Raw genomic sequence first — 18,180 nt, 5'->3', positions numbered from 1 at the left:
TCAGCAGAGAGGAGGGAGCCTAGTTGAGAAAATGCCTTCACAGATCAGGCTCTTAGCAAGCCTGTAAGGTGTTTTCTTAATTAGTGACTGACAGGGGAGGGCCCAGCTCACTGTGGGTGGTGCCATCCCTGGCTTGGTGGTCCTGGATTCTATAAGAAAGCAGGCTGAGCAAGCCATAAGGAGCAAGCCAGTAAGCAGCACCCCTCCATGACCTCGGGGGTCAGCTCCTGGCAGCAGGTCCCTGCCCTTCCTTTGAAGATGAACAGTGATATGGAAGTGTAAGCCCAATAACCCCTCTCCTCCACAACTTGGTGTTTCATCATAGTGATAATAACCCTAAGACACCTTAGGGTTGTGGCATGACTTGCCATTTCAGTCTCTCCTTACAGGAAAAATGCTTACTGTGTCCACATGATCTGGCTCTCTGGACTTTTCTACCAGCTATCCCAGGGCCCTCTGCTTTGTATTAATATATCAATTTGAAAGGTTTTGCCTATAAAATGAGTTGTGTGGATTGAAACCTGTATTAGGCACATTAGGCACATGAACTCTGTATTAGGCACAGATCTGTAGTTAGCAAGTACCTCACTTTTCCACCCAGCATCTCTGCAAACACGGAGATGGACCAAATTTTGCAAGCCTGCCATGTTAACAAACCTCCTTCCGGGATGTGGATGCCTGCCAGACACGCCGTTACTAATTCAGTCGGAGGCTGTGTTTCTTTTCCTCTCTGGTTCCTTCCTTTGTCTGACCCAAAGGCAACCACAGCATTCGTTGGCAAAGCTTGCTTTGTTGGTTTCAATTTCTGCTCCATGTTGAAAACCTGGAGATTTCTTTTCTGGTTAGCCCAGCTATGCACTTAAATTGATGCCTGTTATATCTTATCAAGTATTATAGAGAGAATTTACAGATTGTGTGATAGCCAGAACCAGGAATCTGTTCTTGTCCTCTCTCTGTCTTTTCCATTTCTATTTTCCTCCCGGAGGCTTGTGGAGCACAGCCCTGGCATCGTGTTATATTAAGAATAGCATCATTGTATCCAAGCCGTGACTTGTAGGTGGTGTGGCCTGCCTTGCTGTCTCCTCCATCCTGAACTCCTCCCTGAGGCTTGTGTAGCACACCCCTTGCATCTTGTTATATTAAGAATAGCATCATTGTATCCAAGCTGTGACTTCTAGGTAACCTGGCCTGCCTTCTTTGTCCTCAGCTGCTCTCAAGCACAGGAAGGTGGAGTTTATCTCCTTTCCGATCTCCAGTCTGCTTTCCCTGTGCCCTCCAGATGGTATAAGACACCCAGACCTCCATACCATGTGAACATGCAAACAGTCTTACTGTTGTCTCACTGTTGTCATTTTAATATGATAGAATAGTTTATTAGTTCTTTGAGAATTTCCCACATGCATATGATGTAATTTGATCATCTTCACTCCTCCCCACAAGTCCTCTAGGATCTGCCCCTACCCCTAAACCCTCCTCCCAACTTAATGGCCTCTGCTTTGATTTGATTGTTACCACACACTGAGTCCAATTTTTGCTGCCCATGCATGCATGAGTTTGGAACTGTTCCCTAGAACATGGACCACCTAGAGGGGACCAATTCCTTAAGGAACACTGTCTCTCCTTCACCCAACACTGCCAACTGTCAATAGGGATGGGTGCTGGACTGTTGTTGCTGGGTTGCTTGGTTGATTTTAATTTCTATACTCCCTGTGAGCTTTGAGGGAGACACTCCCTGAATCCTGGGAGCAAGATACAGTCTCAAGTCTAAAGAGAGGAGGCGAGGACTTCAAGTAGAATGGCCCATGTCCTTCTTTCAGGACAGTAAAGAAGCAAGCGACCCCATCCAACTCACTAATGCAAATTCACCTGTTACCCACACATTTAGCATTTCTAAATTTTTATCCACACCCCAAATGCCAGTTCTTTCTCATTTTTTCCTTCTCATCCTTAGGTTGACATTTGATGGTATGAAACTCAGGGGTGTGGAAGGGTTAATGACATCATAAAAACCTCCCCGGGTTTCCCTCTTTTGATTCTTCTCACACAGAAGCTTTTAAAGGAAATTATTGGATCTATTAAGACGAGAGCTTTGATCTTCAATAGTCGTTATGAATTGAAATTAAGATTCATCACTGCCGCTTCTTCACACTTTCTATTATTCTCATTAACCAGCTGTTTAATGAGCGGCCTTTGCCTTTTAGAAGGGGACCAGATGGTGCTCTCAGGAGCTCACTCATAAAGCTCCCAGGGCCCATGGTGTTTAGTAAGTAGGAACCCAACCACTGGATTCTGCCCATTTCCAAAGGATTCTTTTGTATTGCTGGAATCCTAAGGCATCCTTGAGATGTTGATGGACTCCTTCCCCAGGGACGTAGGGTGTGTGGCCGATTTTTAATAAAAGTATAAAAATTGTCCCCATGACCTCTTGAACAAGAGAGCACAAGGGTTACAGAGTTGAAGTGAGTAAACCTCCATCTTGGGTCGATACTGAATCCAGGTTTTTCTCACAGCTTAGACCTAGCCCAGTTTCACATTCTCTCACTTCGGTAGCCAGCAGTTATAGGGAATACGTGATCAACTATAAAATGCTTATTCTCTGAATGACCCCTCAACAAAATAAGTGAGTAAAAGATATCCCCTACAATTCCAAATATAACTCCAAACGTCTGACAGAATTAAATAGTGCAAGCAACTTGGTGCTTTACTGATTAAGCAATGGCTTACGGTGAATTCTGCTAGATGTCGTTTAGAATACATATCCTTTTTATCATCTTAAAATTCCAACCTTTTTTAAAAATGTTCATCTTTGTTTATCCTCTAACCTGTCTTCGCTGAGCAAAGCCCTGACCTGCTGGCACTTGGGGAATTACAAAGTCCTCAGGAACTCCATGTGAGGCCCAGGGCAGAGACAACTATGTATCTTGCAGTATTGTAGTGTTACACTCTGTCTGCCACATCGGGTCATTGGCCACCGCAAACAAGCACTTCACTAACAGCATCAGTGGCCTGAGGAGGGTCATGTATGACGAGGCAGTGACACCATGTATGAAGAAACACGTTTTAACTGAAATGCATAAAGAAAAACAAAAGTCTTAATCCAGACTGGGGGAATACTGAAGATTCTAAAAACTAATTCTTCGCGTTCGTATCTCTTTAAAGTGTGCATTCAGTGGTCCTTGCCCATTCAGTTAGAGAGCTGGTTTGCTGTTAGTTTTTTCATTGGGAAAGAGTAGTTGGTGGAGAGCTTTCAGAAGGTCAAGGATCAGAGACACCCAAGTGCTTCCAAGTTATATAACGTAGTTTTCACGTTCTCGATAAGCTCTGTGGAATAAGGAAGATGCTAGAGACAGATGCTTCTGCTTCAGGGCACCTGGAGCTAGGGAATAAAGGAAAACAACTTTATGTACAATGGATTCCTATAAACCAGGGCTGTCTAGGTCTGTGCATATGAACTTTAGCCAGTGAACGATGCCAGGTACATCGAGGGGTCAGGGACAAGGATGTAAATGATTCACGTTGAGCTGTAAGGTATCAGGAATCTCAATAAGATGTTCTACCCAGGACATGTCCTGTGCAGGGGCACTGAAATCAACGGGCCCAGCCTGGTGGTTTTTTAATAAATCTGATCTCTAAGCAAACTGCCTGTGGGTGCCTTCCTGTAACTGTTAAGAGAGAAGTCATCTGGGGCTGAAGAGATGGCTCAGCAGTTAAGAGCACTGCCTGCTCTTCCAGAGGTCCTGAGTTCAATTCCCAGCAACCACATGGTGGCTCACAACCATCTGTAAAGAGATCCGATGCCCTCTTCTGGTGTGTCTGAAGGCAGCTACAGTGTACTCATATATAATAAATGAATAAATAAATCCGTTTTAAAAGAGAGAGAGAGAGAGAAAAGTCATCTAATCTACCCACTAAGTCTGTATCTACTTGTGAAGACTGAGGTTTTCCCAAACCATGAGCTGAAGAGGCCCTAAGCGGAGACCTCCCTCAGCTACTGGGAATAAGAGAGTTCATGCAGACACGGCTTCCGCACATTGCATGGCACACAGCCATAAGTGGGGCGGATATACAGATGTCTCCTGGCATCTGTCACTTCTGTTGACTTGTCCATCAGTCTCCTGTACATATGGATGTCTGCTGAGGACGACAGAATTCCAATTTTTCTCTGATGGATTACTTCTTGTAGACTTAAAAGGGACCTCAGTAAAAGTTTTGGTTGCTAACGCCTTAAGAATCTTGGCTGAAACCCCATAAAAACAACAATGCCAACCAACCAGAGCTACCAGGGACTAAACCACTACCCAAAGACTATACATGGTCTGGCCCAGGGCTCCAACTGCATATGTAGCAGAGAATAGCCTAGTAAGAGCACCAGTGGAAGGGGAAGCCCTTGGTCCTGCCAGGGTTGGACCCCAGTGCAGGGGAATATAGGAAGGGGTTAGTAAGGGGGATGTATAGAGGGAATACCCATATGGGGGAGGGGGAGGAGAGGGAATGGGGGCTTATGGACAGGAAACCAGGAAGGGGAATAACATTTGAAATGTAAGTAAAGAAATATATCTAACAAAAAAAATTTTTTTTAAAGGCTATTGGCTGAAAAGTGGGGTTTGTATTATGACACCTCCATGTAGTTCCCACAGCATCCCCACAAACAGTAGTCTTATCTATCTAGTCTGAAAAGGAGAGAGAGGGAGGCTGCATGGTGGGAAAGATGTAAGCGTTGGAATCTAGTAACCAAATTTGGATCTCACATCTTCTGCTAACTGCTGAGCGATGTGTGGCGAGTGACTGACTTACCTCCCAGCCATCTGTGCAATGAACCAATCACAGAGTCTAACATGGATCAACTAGGCACCCGGCTGCTTTCATCCTCTTCTCATCACTGGTAACAAAACAACAGACGGAACGGAGGTTAGATACCCCTTCAAAACTCTGTTGCTCAAGAGACTGAAAGGGAAAATGAGAGGGCCTCAGATACAGTTCCTAAGCACACAGCCTAATGTTCTGCTCTATTGAGATAGCCCTGGGGATTGAATTAATAATTTCTCATCAGATAGAGGCAAAGAAAGGCTCAGATAGAGCAAAATGTATCCACACACTCATCACCTGACAAACCCACATGCAGAGCAAAGTCTTTTAACTCTAACCCCACCGTCAGAAGTTTTTGGAAACCTCTAGATCCTAGAATAATAATCACTGTTTTAAAGTTCACTGGATGTGAGTATACAACTATAAGCTATGTCTAGGCTAAGTGTAGCCCACTAAAGCTTTTTCTTTACTGTGACAGTTAAAATCAACACACTGAAACTATCAATGCTATGGCGGCCTAATATTGAGTTGAGTCAAATAGGACCAAAGCTTATTTTTCATTTTTATTTTTAAAAATGTGAAGTAGTCAGGGACTGGGGTCAGGCTCAGTTGGTGAAATGAGAACCTGGATGTGATCCTCTGCAACCTGTGCGAGAAACTTGGCCTGGGTGTGGGGGCGTGGCCCGCTTTGTGGGGGCGTGGCCTGCGTATTATTCTAGTACTGGGAAGGTGGTGACAAGCAGGTTAGCAGATCTCCGAGACTCACCAGTAAGCCAGCCTGCCTATGCTGCAATATTCAGGTCCCAGCAAACAAAATAAAACAAAACAACAACAACAACAACAAAACTGCCTCTCAAAAAGTAAGGTAGATGACTCCTAATAAATGATTGTGACCTCTGATCTCTCCTCTCCAAGCATGTACATGTACACATGTACAACTGCGAGAAGCAAGCAAGCAAGCAAACACACACACACACACACACACTCACACACACACACACACAGAGCACATACACACACACACACACACACACACACACACACGTGTAACTCTCATTGGAGTTCTTTAAATAGCAAAAGTCTTAAACCTATTTCCTTACTAATCGAGCATTAAAATCATTTTAACAATAAGTTCAATATCCAGTTGCTAAATAATATTTTTTTTAAAAAACCAAAGAATAAAGGCAAAGTAAGTGTTGGAAAGACTAGAAAAATGAAAAGAGAAGAGAATGCCTTTTGTCGATACTACATTGAGTTGTTTCTTTCCCTTCCTTCTCATAGCTACACCCTTGCCGGCCCTGACACCATCATATGCCAGGCCAATGGCAAGTGGAATTCAAGTAACCACCAGTGCCTGGCCGTCTCCTGCGACGAGCCCCCCAATGTGGACCACGCCTCTCCAGAGACTGCGCACAGGCTCTTCGGGGACACCGCGTTCTACTACTGTGCAGATGGTTACAGCCTGGCTGACAATTCCCAGCTCATCTGCAATGCCCAGGGGAACTGGGTTCCCCCCGAGGGCCAGGCTGTGCCCCGCTGCATAGCTCACTTCTGTGAGAAACCCCCATCTGTTTCCTACAGCATCTTGGAGTCTGTGAGCAAAGCAAAATTTGCAGCTGGCTCGGTAGTAAGCTTCAAGTGCATGGAGGGTTTCGTACTGAACACCTCAGCGAAGATTGAATGCCTGAGAGGTGGACAGTGGAGCCCTTCTCCCTTGTCCGTCCAGTGCATCCCAGTGCGGTGCGGAGAGCCTCCAAGCATCACAAATGGCTACCCGAGTGGAACGAACTACAGTTTCGGGGCCGTGGTGGCGTACAGCTGCCACAAGGGATTCTATATCAAAGGGGAGAAGAAGAGCACATGTGAGGCCACGGGACAGTGGAGTAGACCCCTGCCCACCTGCCACCCCGTATCCTGTAACGAACCACCTAAGGTTGAGAACGGCTTCCTGGAGGTAAGAGACTAGCAAATGTCCATCCCTCATTGGGTCACTACCGTGACTGAGTGAGTACTTCCAAGTAAAGCCAGTGAACAGATTGCTGAAACAGAAATTACTCTACACATATAGTCTACACATAGTGTGTGTTGAATAAAAACTAATCAAGATAATTAAGAAACCTTACAATATTTATCTTTTCAAATTCTTAGTTTATACATACAGGTATTTCCCTGCCCATATAACCATGCACCCTGTATGTTCAAGGAGGCGAGAAAAGGCATCAGATCCCATAGGACTAGAGTTACAGACAGTTGAGAGGCACCATGTGGGTGCTAAAGATTCAACCTTAGTCCTCTGGAGGACAGCCGATACTCTTAACCACTGTACCACCTCTCCAGCCCCCTCAGTATACATCTTTCTGCATTATAGTAACCTATCGTTAGGCCTTTGTAACCTAGCTTAGCCATTAATATGAAGTTAGAGCCAGTTTTCATGAAATTCCATTTTGCTCTTACCAAACTCATCACCTAAATGGAACTCAGCGATGCTTATTGTTACTCCGATTTTTAAGGGAACTGTGAGGTGCAGTTTTTGCATTGCTCTTTCGAGACATCTAAAGGTAATTTCACCACGGTGAGCCCGTTGTCAAGTGTGGTACGAATGTAATCTGCTTCCCACCCTAGAGTGTCTTCTCACTAAGTGTGTCAGGAAGACTGGAACAAAAGCTGTAGTGATAGCTCTGGAGGTAAAGTGCTCTCTGTGCAAGAGAGAGTGTGAGCTTGATCTCCAGACCCCAGGGTAAGAAAAGCCAGGCACGGTGCCACACACCTATAACCACAGGCTGCCCTGGCAGAGACACCTGACTCCCCAGAACTCACTGGCTTGCTGGCCTAGCCTGCCCGACAAGCAATAGTCAAAGACTGTCTCAGGAAATAAATAAAGCAAAGCAAGGTGAATGGCACCTGAGATATGACACCTGAGGTTGGCAACAGGGCCCCACACATGCACCCACATATACCAAAAGAGAAGGGGACAAGGGATGAGGAAGAAAAAGAGGAGAAGGGAAGTAGTCTAGTCTCCCGAATCAAAGGCCATGGTGCCATTTTAAGTAGACAATATTTTAACTGAAATAGTTTCTAAAACATCTATGCATACCTTTTTTTAACACACTAAGTTCTCTATATATACTGTTGGCACTGCCTTTCAGCTCACCAAAATCTGCGTAGACCCCTGATCTTATCTCTGTTGGGTTCCATAAGAATTGCTACAGAGGAAATGACCTCATCGGATCTTCCACATTTTACCTCTACATTTTCCCTTCCCACAAAAATCAGAGCAGACCAGTTTTGAACGTCATAAATCTTTACTCGTGGACGTCCTAACTGATTCATTGTAAATGTCGGTCTTCGGGTTCTATTCTGTTTGCCTGTCAATGTGCTCTATCTGTTGGCTTTCCTGTTCTGCAGGCTGTGCTGACTTTTCTTTCCCTGTTGTTCAGCACACCACTGGCAGGACCTTTGAGAGCGAAGCAAGGTTCCAGTGCAACCCAGGTTACAAGGCAGTCGGAAGCCCTGTGTTTGTCTGCCAAGCCAACCGACACTGGCACAGTGACGCCCCTCTGTCCTGCACGCCTCTCAACTGTGGGAAACCCCCTCCCATTCAGAATGGCTTCTTGAGAGGAGAAAGCTTTGAAGTAGGGTCCAAGGTTCAGTTTGTCTGTAATGAGGGCTATGAGCTGGTTGGTGATAATTCTTGGACTTGCCAGAAATCTGGCAAATGGAGCAAGAAACCAAGCCCAAAGTGTGTCCCCACTAAGTGTGCAGAGCCTCCCCTCTTAGAAAACCAGCTCGTGCTGAAGGAATTAACTTCTGAGGTAGGCGTGATGACCATTTCCTGTAAAGAGGGCCATGCCTTGCAGGGCCCCTCTGTCCTCAAGTGCTTGCCATCCGGGCAATGGAACGGTTCCTTTCCTGTTTGTAAGCTGGTCCTTTGTCAGTCGCCTCCCTTGATTCCCTTCGGCGTCCCCGCGTCTTCGGGTGCTCTTCACTTTGGAAGTACCGTCAAGTATTTGTGTGTCGATGGGTTTTTCTTAAGAGGCAATCCAATCATCCTCTGCCAAGCTGACGGCACCTGGAGTTCGCCGTTGCCCGAGTGCGTTCCGGTGGAATGTCCCCAACCTGAGGAGATCCTCAACGGCATCATCCATGTGCAAGGGCTCGCCTATCTCAGCACCACGCTCTACACCTGCAAGCCAGGCTTCGAGTTAGTGGGCAACACCACCACCCTCTGTGGGGAAAATGGCCAGTGGCTTGGAGGAAAACCAATGTGCAGACCCATTGAATGCCCAGAGCCCAAAGAGATTCTAAATGGCCAATTCTCTTCCGTGAGCTTTCAGTATGGACAAACCATCACATACTCTTGTGACCGAGGCTTCCGGCTCGAAGGTCCCAAATCCCTGACCTGTTTAGAGACAGGTGACTGGGATATGGATGCCCCATCTTGCAATGCCATCCACTGTAGTGACCCCCAGCCCATCGAAAATGGTTTCGTAGAAGGCGCGGATTACAGATATGGCGCCATGATTATCTATAGCTGTTTCCCCGGGTTTCAGGTGGTTGGGCATGCCATGCAGACCTGCGAAGAGACGGGGTGGTCAAGCTCCAGCCCGACGTGTGTACCCATAGACTGCGGTCTCCCTCCTCACATAGACTTTGGAGACTGCACTAGAGTCAGCGATGGGCAGGGATATTTTGTCCAAGAAGACGACATGATGGAAGTCCCATATCTGACTCCTCACCCTCAACATTTGGAAGCGACAGCCAAAGCGTCGGAAATCACAGAGGAGTCCCTTGTACCACATGCATCCCAATTTCTATATGGCACGACGGTGTCTTACCGCTGTGAGCCTGGTTATGAACTGCTGGGAATCCCTGTGCTGGTCTGCCAGGAAGATGGCACATGGAATGGGACCGCACCCTCTTGTATTTCCATTGAATGTGATTTGCCCGTTGCTCCCGAAAATGGCTTTCTACATTTTACACAGACTACTATGGGCAGTGCCGCCCAATATAGTTGCAAGCCGGGGCACGTTCTAGAAGGCTCCCACTTGAGACTTTGTCTACAGAATAAGCAGTGGAGTGGCACGGTTCCACGCTGTGAAGTCATCTCATGCAGTGAGCCAAACCCACTCGGGAATGGGTCCATCAAAGGAAACGACTACTCATACCTGGGTGTGTTGCACTACGAGTGTGACTCCGGCTATGTGCTCAATGGCACTGAGAAGAGGACATGCCAAGAAAATAAACAGTGGGATGGCCATGAGCCTGTATGCCTTCCTGTGGATTGTGGCTCGCCCCCGGTCCCCACCAATGGCCAAGTGACGGGAGAAGAGTACACATTCCAAAAGGAGATTGCATACTCTTGTGGTGAAGGGTTCATACTTGAAGGAGCCAGGAGTCGTGTCTGTCTTACCAATGGAAGTTGGAGTGGTACCACTCCCAGCTGTGTGCCTGTCAGATGTCCTGCCCCACCACAGGTGGCAAATGGGGTGACAGATGGCCTAGACTATGGGTTCAAGAAAGAAGTAACATTCCACTGTCTAGAGGGCTATGTGTTGCAGGGGACTCCGAAACTCACCTGTCAGTCCAATGGGACTTGGGATGCAGAAGTTCCCATCTGTAAACCAGCTACCTGTGGTCCTCCTGCCGATCTTCCCCAGGGCTTCCCTAATGGCTTTTCCTTTTTTCATGGGGGCCACATACAGTACCAATGTTTTACTGGTTATAAACTCCACGGAAACCCATCAAGGAGATGCCTTCCCGATGGTTCCTGGAGCGGCAGCACGCCTTCCTGTCTACCTTGCACATGTTCCACACCCATCATTCAACAGGGGACCGTCAATGCAACTGATTTGGGCTGTGGAAAGACGGTCCAGATCGAGTGCTTCAAAGGCTTCAAACTGCTTGGACTTCCTGAAATCACCTGTGATGCCAACGGCCAATGGTCTGACTTCCCACTCTGTGAGCATGCTGATTGTGGCCCTCTCCCAACTGTACCCAACGGAATCGTCATCAAGGGTAGCCCTTCAGAGGACAACGTGGTAACTTACAGCTGCAGACCTGGCTACATCATACAGGGTAGTTCAGATCTGATTTGTACAGAGAAGGGGATATGGAGCGAGCCTTACCCAACGTGTGAGCCCGTGTCCTGTGGACCCCCACCGACGGTTGCCAATGCAGTGGCAACAGGAGAGGCACATACCTATGAAAGCAAAGTGAAACTCAGGTAAGACCATGGGTGGCTGTGGAGTCCGCAAGGAGTGTAGGTGAGAAGATTCTAAAATGAAGTCAGAGGTCCAAACGCAGCTAATTAGAAAGAGAACCACCATCTCTGGGCTGCCCTCCAAACCCCAAAGCTTTTAACATTTTATTTACTCGGGACTATGTAGAAATCCACTTACTATGAAAATAAATGTAGACCCTTTCCAGACTACGGTTCTAAGCCCATCCTCATGGTGCTCACAAAGCTGCAAGGTCCTCTAACCACCCTCAATTATGTTTGAATCACTGAGCAATATAAGTAAGGAGGCTATCCACCCTGCGCTACTTAAGCTCAGAATATGTTGCTCACATAATACTCCGCTGTCTGAGGGGGATCGTGACATTAAATATTAAAATGAAAGACGTAAAAATTTAGAATAAACTTAGGAATTAAAAATGTTACTGGAATAAATAACTATCAGGTTCCAAAGCATCTCGATTGTCTCAAGAATTCGTTCATGTTCCTGGGAGAACTATGAGCATTAATGCCTCATACCTCATTGATAACTTAGCACCTCTTCTGGGGTGGCTCATTCTGAACGTTTTAGCCCCACCTTCACGTTACCCTGACTGTAGTAAAAAGCAAAGTCTACGGAAGGACAGAATGTTAGCCCAAAACAAAAGAATGAGTGGCCAGTCGGTGACTTTGAAGTATATTTTAAGACTTCTGGGTAGATGTTGATATGTCAGGCACTTTGAGAGCCACGATGTCACCTGCTCATGAGGAGTCACCTGGGGCTTTGTCCTTGGCATGTGATGATGACCAATCTTTGCTTAGTTTCCACTAATCAGGTTGGTTCGATTGTAGGAGACTTCTGTCTCCCACCTAACCTGGTTAATAGGTGGAAACTAAAAGATATCTTCCAATGATCACTATAAGTTAATTAAATGGTTTAATTTGAAAGGCAGCATACGGGAGTAGTAGGAACATGGGTGCCAGACAATTCCCTCTAGAGAACTCAGTCTCTCCACATCTCACACTACCCATGCAGAGTCATGTGGCTTCAAGAAGGGTGCTAACCTCATCGATGCCAAATGGCAGTGAGGAGCCAAATGGCACCTGCTCATGAGGCAGACGTGAGGATTGGACTCGTTGGTATTTGTGAAGCACACAGAGGGCTCACCAGAAAAGCATCCTTGTGTGGACCCACTCACTGCATTAGTATTTACATTTTTAAATCACTTGGGAACTTAAGAGCCAAGTTGACTTAAGTGTTAACCATTCTATGGCTATGACAGTGCTTAACGATCAAGTTTAAAAGGAGCACCTTATACAAGCACCTCAGACAGTACTGAGTGTTGAATAGGAGGCAAACCATAAACACCATGTCATATCCCTATCAGTATCGGAGTCCAGTCCCTATAATTTCTTAAACTGGTGGCTATTTCAGAATGAACAGACAAGTAACCCCAGCAACATCTAAGACGACTTTAGCCTTTGTTGGTCCTGAGTGTGAGTCACTAAGAATTTGTCTGGATGTTGCTTTATTAATGTCTTGTGCAGGGACGTTATCCATCTGACCTTTGAGCCAGTTTTCAGGTTTCTCACAGAATGTCCTGAGCCTGGGGCAGTTGTGTTCACCTGGGCATAGGTCGGTCACAGCGTGGTACCTTCTTGGTTTTCATCTTCTTGTTTGCATTGCAGGTGTCTGGAAGGGTATGTGGTGGATACGGACACAGACACATTCACCTGCCAGCAAGATGGTCGGTGGTTCCCTGAAAGAATCAACTGCAGTCCTAAAACATGTCCTGTGCCATCCAACAGGACGCGCATACGTGTTCACGGAGATGACTTCCAGGTGAATAGACAAGTTTCTGTGTCGTGCACAGAAGGGTTTACCTATGACGGAGCAGACCGGTCAACGTGCCAGGTAAGGTTCTGTCTGGCTTGGAATGTGTAAGTTAACTCTGGCATCTGTTACTATGAACAGAACTCATGTCTAGCCCGCCTGGAAAGAACAAATTCCTCAAGTTCTCACTTACATCCAAAGATTCGAGATGCTTCCTAGAAATAGAAGGTGGGGCAGGGGGATGGACTGGTGTTTAAGAGCACTTGCTGCCCCTCCAGAAGACCTAGGTTTGGCCCCCAGCACCCACATGGTGGCTTACAGCTGTAACTACAGGTCGGGGGATCTGATGTCCACAAGCACAGAGAAATGTGCTGGCAAAATACTCACATGTATAAGATAAAATTGTTTAACAAGGAGGAAAAAAGAAATGGAACTAGTGGTTTTTCGTAATATCCCCAGTTTTAGATTAAGAAGGAGCCAAACTTAAGGGGAATGTTAAAACAGAAACAAAAACACTGGGCTGTAGAGATGGCTCAGAGATTAAGAGCACTGACTGCTCTTCCAAAGGTCCTGAGTTCAATTCCCAGCAACTACATGGTACCTTACAACCATGTGTAATGGGATCCAATGCCCTCTTCTGGTGTGTCTGAAGACAGATACAGGGTACTTATAGAAATTAATTAACCAGTTAATTAACCAGTTAATTAATTAATTAACCTATAGTGAGATATGCATAGCAAAGTATCCCATGCCCAGATGAGTATCTGTATGGAGAAACCTGCCAGGGGCTGTGATGGTCTTAAGTAGAAGGCCCAGATGTTGCACAAGCAGACAGGCAACAGCAGGGTTCCCTGGGATAAAAGGTGGGGTATCTGCACTAACCCTCCCTCAGCCCACCCTCTAGTTAGCATGCTGTACTAAAGACTTCCTTATGGGACACCTCTGTTTGAGGGAAATTGTTTATTTTGTGTTTCTGAGATGTCAACAAGTGTTCAGTGCTGACTGTGTTTTTAAGACCTAGAGATAGGTAAGAAGCAACTCAATTCAACCCTGGGTCCTTTTGACTCTCACTTTGGGGATGAGTCTGCCATATAAACAGAACACCCACGTATAAATCCCAACTCTGACCCTGTGGTCTGCTCTTTAGCCCGATGGTACATGGGAGCCACCGCTTTCCGAGGAATCCTGCATCCCGGTTGTCTGTGGGCAGCCTGAAAGTCCAGAGCATGGATTCGTGGTCGGCAGTGAATACAGCTTCGGAAGCACCGTTGTTTATCAGTGTGACCCTGGCTATGAATTAGAGGTATGCTAACAAATCGTTCAACAAAAATTAATGTGCTGTTCTGATATGCTTATGATTCTTCTTAATATTAGAATAAATTAGCTTTACCAACATTGCTTCTAAAAACATCCTATTATATTTTGTTACTTTACTTTCTTAACACTTTTGGGGGAAAAAAAGTAGTTAAAAGATGACTTAGAATATTTAAGCACCCAAAAGTTATCAGCCAGGTGTGGTGACTCATTACCTGTGATCTCAGCTACTCAGAAGGAAGAGACATGAGGTTGACAAGTTCAAGGCCTGCCTGGGCAGGTGTCAAGGCTCTGTCACAAAACAGACAGAGAAGAAAGGGTCCAGGGACATAGCTCAGGGGTAGAGTGTTTATCTAGCTTGTTCAAGGTCAGTTTGAAAAACAAATTAAGGCTGGAGAGATGACTCAGCAGTTTGGAGCGCTTGCTGCTCAAGCAGAGGACCTGAATTAGGTTCCCAACACCCATGTCAGACAGCTCCAAACTGGTCCTACTATAGACCTATAGTCACTATAGTCACTACTAGAGTTCTATAGTCACTACAATAGTCACTATAGAACAACCTCAACAAGGAAGTACTAGACTGGAGCCAAGCACTTCACCAGCAGTGAGCGCACAGGACCCAGCAAGCTCTTACTTGAGATGCCAGGTTCCCTTGGGCCTTAGTTTGGGTTTTGTTGCTGTGAAGAGATGCCTTGACCACTGCAACTCTTATAAAGGGAAACATATAATTGGGGCTGGCTTACAGTGTCAAAGGTTCAGTCCCTTATCATCATGGAGGGAAACATGGCAACGCACAGGCAGACGGGATGTTGGACATGCTGAGAGTTCTACATCTTGGTCCACAGGCAGCAGAAGTGAAGGTTCAGACACACCCTTAGAAGCTCAGCTTCTAAGACCTCAAAGCCTGTCCCCCACCACCCACTTCCTCCAAGGCCACACCTACTCCAACAAGACCACACCTACTCCAACAAGGCCACACCTACTCCAACAAGGCCACACCTCCTAATAGTGCCACACCCTAAGGGCCCCCATTCTAACACACACGTCTGTGGGAGCCATTCCTAGTCAAACCATCACACCCCGTGATATATCTAGCCTGAAGCCCCTCAGAACTATACTTAGAAAACCTCCACTTTATCTGTAAGATGACTCCTAATTGCAGTATCATAACCACAGCAGCAGCACCCATGAACTTTAATGGGAGAGCTGTAGTTGCTTCCTCTGAAAGCCTTATCTCGCCATCTAACTCTGTCTAAGAGAGCTGCTGTGAATCACAGGAGATCATCTGCCTTTTCAGGAATCGCTTGTGAATACTCACAGTGCTGTGTAAGAACAGGTCAGCTGTTAAATGTTTGTGGTGTTGCCTCCCTCCGTTGTTTGTGACTGTGAAATCAAAGAATCAAAGAGAGGGAGAAGCCCACGAGAACTGGAACCAGGTTTCTATGGTTATTTTATTTTCTCAAAGGTTAGGAAAATAAACATGAAAAGAAGAGTGGTAATCTAAGAATGGGTTGTTTCCAGGGGATTTTCCTGGCTTTGAAATTGGGGCATTCTGTCCATGAGATTACTGATCTTGAAATTTCTTAAGAAAACATATATACATTTTTTGAGACAAAATATACCAAAAACTCATGAAATTTGAAGAAGTTGGTACTTTAACTTAAACTGTTGGAGTAGCAGTCTCGTGTTAACTATGAAGCTGAATGAAGTTTATGAATCGCTGCTCTCCTTTCTACACATTAAAATCACCTGAGAGTCCTTTCAAAGGATTTATGCCCAGCTTCTTGGGGAAATAATGACTATCAGTCTAGAGTGAGAGATGAAGAAGCCTGCCTGGAAACCATCATCACCCAAGATAGTGGGAACCCAGAGGAGGCTGGAGATGTGGCTCAGCAGTTAAAAGCACCCTCTGCTCTCTCAGAGGACCTGAGTTTGATTCCCAGCACCCGTGGTAGTTCACAACCAACCGTACAGGGACTCTAATGCCCTTTACTGGTCTCTGTGGGCAGTGCAGACACACACACACACACACACACACACACACATATGTATATATATGTATATATATGTATATGGTGTTCAGACATATATGCAGGCAAAACACCCACACACATGAAATAAAAGTAAGTAAACCTTTAAAGAAAACATGGAGCCAACTGAAGGAAGTTTCAAAAGTCTCCCACCAGACTTACCGGTGTCCAACAGCATGGACAGAGACTCCTAATTGTCCTAAAGAGGAACGGCCTGGAACTATTAGCAGATATTCCTGTGCAAACGTACGTCAAGAACGTGTAACTGAAGAGGAAAGGTTGGCTCCCTAGTACAGGCTGCATGTACAGGGAACCAAATGCTAACGAAGGGACAGTCACCTTCAAAAACACACCAGTGGATGAATGAAGACCAGAATTTGAGATCCGTATGAACCGCTGTATTTAGCTTTGATCAGCTGTGCCTGTTGATGTCACGCACCCCCAAAAAAGATAACAGACATTTCATGTTTCTGGATGGAAACAGCTCATGTGTGAAAATGACTTGCTCCCTTCCAGAAGGAGGAGGAGGAGGAGGAGGAGGAGGAGGAGGAGGAGGAGGAGGAGGAGGAGGAGGAGGAGGAGGAAAGGAAGGAAGGAAGGAAAAGGAAGGAAGGGGAGGAGGAAGAGGAGGAGGAGGGGGAGGAGGAGGAGGAGGAGGAAAGGAAGGAAGGAAGGAAAAGGAAGGAAGGGGCGGAGGAGGAGGAGGAGGAGGAGGAGGAGGAAGAAGAAGAAGAAGAAGAAGAAGAAGAAGAAGAAGAAGAAGAAGAAGAAGAAGAAGAAGAAGAAGAAGAAGAAACTTGATTTTATTAAGCTTCTAAGTCTGATAAACAGAATCAGTGACATCATAGAAAACAACTAGCAAAAGTGTGTCTGAGAACATCAGCAGAACAAATAAGCTTTCTAGAATCTAAAACAAATAAATTGACAGGGAAAAAAGAGAGGAAATAGAGAAGGGACCTAGAGATTCGTGAAAGCATAGGTCTTTCTTAAATATATGACATATTGTTTAGTTACTGCCATCATGGTCTTCTGTAGGGCCATGCAGGTCAGTGTTTTGTTTTGTTTAGTCAGTTTGACCCATGATAAGGTCATCTGGGAAGAGGCACTTCAATTGAGAAAATGCCTCCATTGGCTTAGCCTATAGATAGATGTGCCTGGCATGTTCATCACTAATGAGTGACATGGAAGAGCCCCGCCCACTGTGGTAGTCCTGAGTTGTCTGAAAAAGCAGCCTGCACAAGCCATGAGAGCAAGCCAGTAAGGGGCAGTCTTCTGTGGTTGCTGCATCAGTTCCTGCTTTTAAGTTCCTGCCTTGAATCCCTGTCCCGACTTCTCATCATGATGAACTAACTGTAAGCAGTATCTTGAAATAATGCCTTTCACCCACAAGTCACTTTTGGTCTTAGTGTTTCAATCACCACACTAGAAAACAAACTAGGTCAAAGGTTTGCATATGTAGCAAGCATTCAGCACCAGAGGTTGAGGGATGGGAAAGTAGCTGGGGATCAGCTCTTAGACCCAGCAGACTTCTGTGACAGGCCGTCTCTCCTGGCGGACCCGAAGGACACTGGGGCACTGATCTGCTCACTTCCAGTCTGCGGACACGTGCCGTCCAGTAATTACAGGGCTGAGGTTGCTGCAGGCAATAACTGGCGAGAGTCATGCTCTCTGCATTGCCCCAAGTCTGTGCAGGATAACTGTGATCATGCACTCCCAGGACTTGAACTGTTACCAAAACCAAGCAAAACAATCAAGACACCCAATATAAATTATGTTACATTCTTCTGCTATGTAAATATGCCCTCACCTGTGTGTGAGGCAAATACCTTTTTATGAGCTATTTGAATATCGAAAAAAAAATCCCTGAAAAAATTTTAAGAAAAACTATAAATCAACTAAGAGAATTAATCAAAATAAACAACTAAAGATTGGGTTGGTTATTAAAAAAAAAAAAATTCGGGTTGGGGATTTAGCTCAGTGGT

General features: G+C 45.8%; 1 protein-coding gene across 1 annotated transcript in view; it reads left to right on the top strand.

Moving 5' to 3' along the window:
- The window catches only part of Svep1 (sushi, von Willebrand factor type A, EGF and pentraxin domain containing 1), a 176,912-nt gene that overhangs the window by 139,095 nt on the left and 19,637 nt on the right, over nt 1-18,180 (top strand). Inside the window, 4 exon segments of the mRNA NM_001419684.1 lie at nt 6,088-6,760; nt 8,244-11,029; nt 12,710-12,935; nt 14,002-14,157. Coding sequence (NP_001406613.1) covers nt 6,088-6,760; nt 8,244-11,029; nt 12,710-12,935; nt 14,002-14,157 — 3,841 coding nt within the window.

This window comes from Rattus norvegicus, chromosome 5 (assembly GCF_021556685.1).
Source record: "Rattus norvegicus strain SHRSP/BbbUtx chromosome 5, alternate assembly SHRSP_T2T, whole genome shotgun sequence".
Classification (NCBI taxonomy): domain Eukaryota; kingdom Metazoa; phylum Chordata; class Mammalia; order Rodentia; family Muridae; genus Rattus; species Rattus norvegicus.
Note: the sequence above shows the minus strand (reverse complement) of the source record. Positions and strands in the feature narration are given on the sequence as shown.